General features: G+C 45.2%; 1 protein-coding gene across 1 annotated transcript in view; it reads left to right on the forward strand.

Annotated features, from left to right (window-relative positions):
• Window positions 1-9,605, forward strand: part of canx (calnexin) — a 28,718-nt gene that overhangs the window by 11,046 nt on the left and 8,067 nt on the right. The window contains exons 4-14 of the mRNA XM_020594065.1: window positions 151-209; window positions 2,132-2,273; window positions 2,386-2,467; window positions 3,520-3,712; window positions 3,792-3,981; window positions 4,392-4,505; window positions 5,055-5,211; window positions 5,342-5,557; window positions 7,279-7,398; window positions 9,159-9,266; window positions 9,390-9,476. Coding sequence (XP_020449721.1) covers window positions 151-209; window positions 2,132-2,273; window positions 2,386-2,467; window positions 3,520-3,712; window positions 3,792-3,981; window positions 4,392-4,505; window positions 5,055-5,211; window positions 5,342-5,557; window positions 7,279-7,398; window positions 9,159-9,266; window positions 9,390-9,476 — 1,468 coding nt within the window. The remainder of the gene's footprint in view (window positions 1-150; window positions 210-2,131; window positions 2,274-2,385; window positions 2,468-3,519; window positions 3,713-3,791; window positions 3,982-4,391; window positions 4,506-5,054; window positions 5,212-5,341; window positions 5,558-7,278; window positions 7,399-9,158; window positions 9,267-9,389; window positions 9,477-9,605) is intronic.

A 9,605-nucleotide genomic window follows, 5' to 3' on the forward strand; every position in this document is an offset into this window, starting at 1 on the left:
TTTGGTGTTTTTTTTTTTTTTTTTTTTTTTTTTTTTTTTTTTTTTTTTTGGCGTGTTTTTGAAGAGGCGAGACTTTGTGACCAGGCTCTGACCTTTGATCTGATGTGTTGGAAACTAAACCCCGTGTGTGTGTGTGTGTGTGTGTTTCAGTTGGGTGCTGTCCAGCGCCAAGAAGGATGACACCGATGAAGAGATCGCCAAGTATGATGGTGGGTACAGATCCACACACCACGTAGAGTTGCGACACGCTGCCATGTAGACAGTGTTTCACATTGTTAGGGAAGTGGTTTGATTCGGAACACTTTCCCCCAACCCTTATCGAGTCTGTTCATTTCACTCCAGTCATGAAGTCTCCGACTAACCCGCTGGACAGCGTGCTGAGCTGAGGTCATGCGGGGCTTCAGCACAAATGCTCTCATTGCTCTGTACACAGAAATCAGCCAGTCGGCTCTCGTCATTGAGCCGCCCTTTGTAAATAATCATACATCCCCCATATTAGTATCTCCTCAGTGGCTCCCGGTTCATTACAGGATTGATTTTAAGGTGGTGGTGTTTGTTTTCAAGTCTCCGTGGGTTGGCACCAGCTTCTCTCTCTCTCTCTCTCTGTAAGCTTTTAAAGCCACATGCACTATGCAGGGCAGAGAGATCCGCTGACCAGGTGCTTTAGTTCCAAGGTCTAGACTGAAGCTCAGAGGGGATTGTGCCCTCGCTGTGAGGGTCCCTAAACTGTGGAGCAGTCCACCGCTCGAACCCCAGCTACATTTAAATCCCATTTTGTCTCTTTGGCGTTGAACGTGATGGAAGCATCCTCCTAGTTATGTTGTATTTTATGTAGGTTTTTCTGATGTATAGTGTATTTTTATTTCAGCTCCAAGAGAACAGGTTGTTGCATTGCTGCAGGTCCCAGAGTCTGACGCTCAGAGAACACGGTGTGACAGTGGCGGCACGCTCTCGACCGAGCAGTCGCACTTCTCACGTTACCAGCAGCAGCACAGGGCTGACTTCAACCTGTTGGACTCTGCAGCAGCAGTTAAATCCAGGACTGTTCCTTTTTCCACAGATACTATAATTTGTAGTTGGCTTTGGAATGTTTCAGCCGGTCAGCCATGTTTGTTGTTAGGACAACATTTGAGTTATCAAGCAGCTGTTGCCTCTGCCACAGTTGAGGTTGTTGGATTGTTCACAGCATAACTCAGAAAGTAATGAATGAATTTGGATGAAAGGTTTTGGACAGGTAGGGTACGGCCCACAGAACGGTCTATTCCAGCTCATCCAGATCCTCATCTGGATCAGGGAGTTTTTAAAATGATTTTTCACCACTGTGAGAGAGGGCCGGTTTCAGTATGTTTGCTCCTAACTCCATACACAATGCCCGGACAAAAATAGCAAGATAACATCTACCACACACTACAGTCTGTGTTCTGGATCTGCTGATCCAGAATGTTCACACTTAGCGGGGTCAGAGAAAACTGGCTACTGTGAGACAACAAATGATGCTACAGGCGTTCAACAAAGATCTAATTCTAGCTGAAACTATGCTGATTCAGTAGGTGTCAGCAGATTTGATGCATCTTAAAGTTACTGAGCTAGATCCTGAATAAAAAGGTGAAATATCATTTTTCTTGAATAACATTCAAGCCACTAATAACATCAGGGTTATTCCAAATGCTTGGGGGAGGGTTTCATGGTCACGGGATCATATTATAAAGGTCATACTAGCATGGGAGTTTTGCTTTTAGGCAGAATGGTGTTATGGGGACACAGATCTTGGTTTATGCTGTTTAGTTTGTCTTTTTGTGTGTGTGTGTGTGTACATGTGGCACAGAGGTTAGCTAAACACAGAACATGAAAGATTCAACGGGGCATTGATTTTAGGAATCCAGGTATTCTAACAACATGGAACCAGTTTTCATAAAGCAGCCCTAAATACTGAACATGTTACCTTGTAATGAATGGACCCAGTCTGTAACTGCAGCATCTGCCCAGTCTGATGACAGCTGAGCCCGGTTGGTGCAGGACTGAGACACCTGGCCACACACCTGACTGACTTTGGTAGCAGTGTGTCCTCAGGCTGCTGTGGCTGACACATGATGTTGTGTTGACAGGTTAGTGATGATGATCTCATTGACAGGTAAATGGGCGGTGGAAGACCTGAAGGACAGTAAACTGCCTGGCGATAAAGGTCTGGTTCTGAAGTCCAAAGCCAAACATCACGCCATCTCAGCCATGCTGCTGCGACCTTTCGTCTTCGACACCAAACCCCTTATCATCCAGTAAGAACACGTTTTCTTTCTAACACGGCCATCTCCATGGTGGCTCCCTTAGCCACTGTGTGTATGTCAGGCCTTTTCATCATGCTTGTCTCTGTGTGGGTGGTTTGTCCAGGTACGAGGTGAACTTCCAGTCAGGTATCGACTGTGGCGGCGCCTACATCAAGCTGCTGACTCAGACTCCCCAACTGAACCTGGTCAGTCTGATTGCTCGTTATACACATATCTATGGGTTATTACTGTATTTTATTAAAGAATTGAGCAGAGGACACTCGGTGTTGTGGCACGAGAGGCAACGCAGTGTGGACGTTATACACTGTAGAACTACTGGCAGAGTAACAATTCTATAATCACTACCAATACTCGCCTTACTTGTCTTTATCTTTTATACTTTTTGCAAGTGTGTATGTAAAACAAGGCCTTAAATGTGACCTATTCAGAAACGCCGTTTTCCCTAGTGTATCCGTTTCTGATACACACTTGTTCATGTTGATGTCAGCAGCAGTGAGCAGATGTGCACACTGTGCTGAACTGAAATCTTGGAGGGCTTCAGTACAGATTCTCTCCCAGCCCTGTGACATTCATTAACCCTGTCTTCACTCATTCTGCCCCTCCCTGGGGGGTGTTTGCTGCAGCTGCACAAGTTACAACAACACTGTGAAAATGGGTCATGAAGATGCATTTGTTTGTAACCCCATCCACCAGACAGTCTGTACTCTAAGATGTGCATGTATGCACATCTATAAACTGCAGCTTTATTATTTAGACTCTGAATAAAGAGTAAAGACATTCTGCAGCTGTGAGTAGTCCCCGGTTTCCAGTGTGTGTTGCATTGTCAGATGGTGGTTTCCTTCGACAACACCGTGGAACGTTCAGTGTTTAGTTTGCGTGTTGGCATCTTGGATTAGCAGAGAACTTGTCACTTTCCAGTGTAAGTGCACTGACTTGACACTACCTGAAGCTTGAACAAAGGTCAGGCACTAAGTGACGAGATTTTTGGAAGCAGTGATCCTCCTTGTCTTCAGATTGTACTGTGAGCTTCACAATGAATGCCTGCTGTAAACAGTCTGAACAAAAAACATTCTTGTTCCAGGGTTCAGCCAAAGCTGACATGATGCATCAGTAACCCACTGAATATTAATTAGGACAAATCGTTGCATAATAATTAATAATAATCTTCTTGTGAGAGATCAAGAACATCACTATTCAGCATAGAAAATCACAAACAGTCTGAACCTTGTTTCTTCAGGAGCAATTTGTGGATAAAACCCCGTACACCATCATGTTTGGACCCGACAAATGTGGAGAGGATTACAAACTGCACTTCATCTTCAGACACAAAAACCCTAAAACTGGAGAGTACGAAGAGAAGCATGCCAAGAAACCTGACGCCGACCTGAAGACGTACTATACTGACAAGAAGACACACCTGTACACGCTGGGTAAGGTACACACATCCGTACACGCTGGGTAACACGCACTGACAGGTCCAGGTGTGTAACTGCTTTGTGTCGCCCCCAGTGGTGAACCCTGACAACACTTTTGAAGTGCTGGTGGATCAGACAGTGGTGAACAGTGGCAGCCTTCTGACAGACATGACACCCCCTGTGAACCCCCCTGCTGAGGTCGAGGATCCTGATGACCACAAGCCTGAGGACTGGGACGAGAGGCCCAAGATCCAGGACCCTGATGCTGTCAAGCCTGAAGACTGGTCAGTACACACCACTGGTTTTAATGGAAATCAAAAAAGGCCAGTATGTGAGAGCTGCCAGTGAACTGCTGAACAGTTGTGCTTTAAGGGAACAGGCTGGTGATCAGTATGTGTGTGTGTCATTCTCCCCCCCCACCGCTGCACTAGGGGGCAGGTTTCCTCCTCAGGAAACATGGGAGGTGTCTGTTTCCAGCAAACGGCTCCAACATGTTGTTTTGTGGACTAATGTAAATGGAGCAGAGATCAGTGACTTCTGGTAGACAACATAAATGACATTCTCAGCCTCAGTTTAAGAAGCTAGAACCAGAAATTGTTTTGAACCTCTGCTTGAAAAAATGTCTTGACTGATTGTGACTAATATTTTTTTATGTAGCTACTATCTATAACCTGTATGTTGGGTGTGTGCACAGGGATGAGGACGCTCCTGCTCAGATTCCAGATGAAGGCGCTGTGAAACCAGATGGCTGGTTGGACGACGAGCCGGAGTATATCGGTGATCCTGACGCTGTCAAACCTGATGACTGGTATGTGCAAACACTCACACAGTGTTGCTCAGAAATCATTGATGCTGCAGGGTCCCCATGGAAGAGTTTGGTATAGTTAGGATACACTGTTTTTATGTTTGATAGCATTTGTTTTATCTGTTATGTTTTTTCTTTTCCAGATAATCAGGGAAGCCAGTTTCCTCTCCCTGCACATAAACATTTGATCTTTTATTGTTTGTGCAAAATAAATGTAAAAATTGAAACCCTTTTTCAAATACCAGTAAAGCCAGTAGCTTCTCTTGGGGAGTGGAGCCCTGAAGAAGGTCCTCCTATCAAAAGGGGTCTGGCACTCAAAACAGGTTGAGGACCCCTGCTCTAAGTGATGTTCAGGTGCTCGGTTAGTTTTGTTAGATGAATAAAATTAGCTCTGCACCATCTGTTCTGTTCCGAGGTCTCTTACAGAATGTGTTGAGTTGTATTGAGCATGTTTACTTTGATATCGAGATCAGAAGACGCTGACAGCTCATCAAGAAAGTTGCCGCCCTGCTTTCCTGGTCCGATAACGGTCCTTCCTTGTTTCCTGGTCAGGGATGAGGACATGGATGGTGAGTGGGAGCCTCCTCAGGTCCCTAACCCCGCCTGTGAGACCGCCCCTGGCTGTGGAGCCTGGAAGCGACCGGTGATTGACAACCCCAACTACAAGGGCAAGTGGAAGCCTCCCATGATCGACAACCCAAACTACCAGGTCAGATGGAACCCTGCCCACATGTAGAAGCTGACATGCAGCTGTGTTTGGAGAAGAGCAACAACCACACTCAGTGCTGGTGTAGTGAGTTTCCTGTGAAGGATCCTGACCTTGTATATTCTGTTTTCAGGGCATCTGGAAGCCAAGGAAGATCCCCAACCCGGCATACTTTGAGGATCTGCACCCATTCAGGATGAGTTCGTTCAGTGCAGTGGGACTCGAGCTGTGGTCCATGACCTCCGACATCTTCTTCGACAACTTCTTCATCACCAATGACCGCAGTGTTGCCGACCGCTGGGCCAACGATGGCTGGGGGCTGAAGAAGGCGGCAGAGGGCGCTGCTGAGGTGGGTTCAGGCCAAATCTGCATTACTGTCACTGAACAGAGAAGGTGGATTCTGCTAAATGTCTTGAAAGTTCCACCTCAGAGTGAGCAGGTTTAAGGTACACGGGTATTAAAGATACTAACAAAGAAAACCAGTTTGATTAATTGTGAAAAGTATAGATGAATTCAATATCAACAAAAAACAAATAAAAACATTTTTGATGAAATATTAGAAAAAGAAAGGCTTGACCACAACTTGATAACGGTGATATATTTTTACAAAATGTATTCAAATCTTACAAAACTATTTAAATATTTACAATTTCATTTGACAAAATGGGCATATCAAATGTGACAGTGTTGACAGATCTTATCTTGACAAATACTTTGAAGCAAAATTATTTGACCTAAAATATTTTGGCTGTCCAAAAATAAAGTTGACTGTTAATTTGATAAATAAATAGAAAGTTTGAATCACATCACAACATTAAAAACACCTCACTGATAACGTCTAATATTAAATAACAGTTAAACATAAAAATGCAGTTGTTCCTTTAAGCCAGAAATCTGCTCGGATACGTTTGTCCAGTATCGACAGAGAAACAGTTTCTGAGGCACCATTTTCACATCAACTTGATGTAGGATTGTCGAAGCCCGCGCTCAGCAGTCAGCGGGCTTAGCTGTGTATAGCACTTGTCTACGCTATGAAACGTATGCAGTGCTTTTTCATGCTATCCGCTTACCCTTGTAGTTGGGGATGTCAATCATCGGTCGCCTCCAGGCTCCACAGCCGTGGGTGTACCGTTAACTTCAGGGTCCAAACTCCCACAGACCCAAATGGCACACCTCGTCACCCTCAACACATTAATACCTTTTATTAGCGAGGCATCGTTGAGAGTAAAAAAGTGACACCTTTCTTTCAACTCCAGTGGAGTAGTCAGAGTTGCCATTCCGCCTGGTAGTGTAATAACCCAACTTTATTACACATAGTAGTAAACTTATTCCAGTATATAGCCTCTGTCAAGTTACATGTCTAACTGTTTTTAGTAACTCCCAGCTTTTACCGTTACTTTCATCAGCATATAATGTCAGTGTGTAGTGTTTACATCAGCTTCTTGCTACCTAGCTACGTTACAAGGCAGCAAAACACTGCACTTTTGTTTTAGTTCATTAATTTAAGAGTACTGTGACTTATCTAATCAACTGTGGCCATTTCTTTCTCTCCCTCTCATTCCAAAGAAAGTGGTAAAAAATGACAACTGATCCAAGATTTTTCGTTCTGATCTGTTGAAACAATGGGGAAAACAACACTGTGGCATGTGGAGAGCAGGAGAACGAACTGAAGTTTGGGCCCAGAAGCAGAATGCTACATCACCACTTGACAAGCAGATACACGCTGCAGTAAAAGCAGTCAGAGGTTCTCTGGCCGTGATGCTTGTGTTGAACTTGAGCTGCAGAGGAAGCAGCGTTTCTGCTTATGGGACAGAAATAGATTGTCAATTCGTGTGTGCAGCAGGAAGATCTGTTCATTGCTACTGCACTGAGACACTCAAATACCCCGTCGCCTTACTCCATGATATTTGTAGCATGCAACATCTTGACCTGTTCTCAAGAAGACAGAGGTGACAGATGTGAACACAACCTTCACCTGCTGCTCACAACAATAAGCACTGCAACAGCAGAATCATTGTTTTCTTGCATAACGGTATGAATAACATACTTTGTCATGTGTTTATGTTGCAGCCTGGTCTGGTAGCTCAGATGCTGAATGCTGCAGAGGAGCGGCCGTGGCTCTGGGTCATCTACGTCCTCACTGTGGCTCTGCCGCTCGTGCTTATCGTGGTCTTCTGCTGCACCGGCAAGGTAACAGACACACAATCGCATGGACAGATCAAGTAACATCATCAGTGTGTTTTCCCTCAAGGAACAATAAAATTCAGAAGTCAGTAACAGGAAGTGGTTTCTCTCCACAAGATATTCTGGATTGCATCATAACTCCTCATGCAACCTGTTGTCAGTGCTCATGTCCCAGTCTGGTGTGTGTGACTGTCCACAGAGGTCGTCGGCAGGATCAGCTCAGGATCAGTTGAGTCTCACCAGCTTACAGGAAGAGTTTAATGAAGCTGGACGTCTAAACCGCCCTGCCACTGCCTCCTCAGGCCTGGTGACTCTTAGTGCTGCTGCTTCAGTAGCTTCACATCTAGAGTGTTTTTCTGTGCTGCTGCCGCTCCTGTGTCTGTTTTTGTGCTGACATGGTGTAACCAGAGTGTGGAGGGAGAGACCCAGCTGTGTCTGAAGCCACTCTCATTCAAACACTCTGTTGTGAGCAGTTGATATGTTGACAACTGTCATAGATGCAAGGTGTTGTGTTGTGGGATTTTTAGCATATAGTGGTGTACATGCCTCGGGCTCTACTTTTTAGCTGTGTCCATATCCCAGCTGAAGTTTTCCAGACCTGATGTGTCCACAGCAGTGTGAACAGACCAGACCAGGTGTCCTCAGACCAGATCTGGGCCACCTGCGTATGTGCTCCTAGATCCGATTCCTTTCTGACCTCTGACTGTGCAAGCGCCGTTAGAACGGTCAGATTAGAATCCTTGTGGTCATTTTAACGTCTCCTCCTCTGCACATACAGCCTGTCATCATTCACAGACCAGTAACGAATAACATGGAGGACAGTGACGACAGGATCAGTGGAGAGACCAGGACGTTTCACATGTGGTGGACGTTCATGGAGAAGCTTCTGATCAGGACAAACTGGGAGGAACATATCGTAACCCAGTGGTTTGGGAGGAAACTGGGCCATTTGACCGTCACACACACGACCTAGTTGTTATTCTTGTGTGCACATGGCTCAAATTTCAGTTACATCTGTGCACGAGTGGCAGTTTAGGAGCTCAGCCAGGTACATGGCAGTGACACACACGGACGGGAAGCATCAACACAATACAATCAGAGCTGAGCGTTAAGGCCTGGGACGTGGACATGACCTGCTGTGGTAACATTTGATAAATTACACACTTGGTATTATTAGACCAAGAAAATGGTGGAGGGTGAATGTGCATTATTTGATAGTATTTAGTATCAATGAGAAATTGGATTCAGTATCTATAAAAACATGAGTACTCAGCCCAGCCACAGACGTGGCTTAAAGTGTTCATAGCCACGTTATCGATACAGCACTCTGTTCTTACTGACAAGTTTGGAATTGAAGCTGTTTTGCCAAAGGATCAAACGCAAAAGAGCTAAACTGGTCTGAACACACTGGTTAGTGCCTGTTACAAGTGGTGATGCATTGGTAGACTGTAGTGAGTAAGTATCACAGGTGTGTTCATTCATTCAGCCTGTTTAAATGGATAAAACTGCTCATTTTGCTGTTTGGTATCACTGTGTGCACGACACTGAACGTGGACAAGAGAAAAACACAGATGAGTTGTGTGAGGAGATGAAGGAAAGAATTTGTTGTTACTACAGGGTTGGTGGTGTCTTTAGTCTTGTTGCTTTTTGTTTCTTTACTCTGCTGAGGTGGATTTGACATAACAAACCTCGAGAGGCCTGAGCTGCAGATTTGTCTGTAAATTCAAACTAAACTAAACTGAACCATGATACTGTTTGTTCTGCAGAAGAAGAGCCCAGTGACGCCGGCAGAATACAAGAAGACAGATGAACCTCAGCCTGATGTAAAGGAGCAGGAAGAGGAGGAGGAGGAGGAGGAGGAGGAAGAGGCTGAAGCTGAGGCTGAAGAGAAGAGCAGCCCAGGTTGTTACGCTGTCTAGATGTCAGTGACTCTGCGGTCTCCTGCTGTTTGTCACTGTTTGTCTGATTGCGTCTCTGTTCTGTCAACTCCAGAAGAGAAGAAGAGTGATGGAGAGGAGAGTCCTGCAGAGGAAGAGCAAGAGGAAGCAGAGAAGGAAGGAGAGAAGGAGGCCACAGCTGATGAGGTGAGCAGACGGCTCCTGTGACATAGGAAGTTTAGAGAAGCAACAGTCTGCAGTCTTAAGTACACATCAGGTGCTTTTGTTTCTGAATGTTCATCTACCTGTTGGTTTGTAAAAACATGTAGGGAGGAG

Source organism: Monopterus albus, unplaced genomic scaffold (genome assembly GCF_001952655.1).
Source record: "Monopterus albus unplaced genomic scaffold, M_albus_1.0 scaffold21.1, whole genome shotgun sequence".
NCBI classification, from domain to species: domain Eukaryota; kingdom Metazoa; phylum Chordata; class Actinopteri; order Synbranchiformes; family Synbranchidae; genus Monopterus; species Monopterus albus.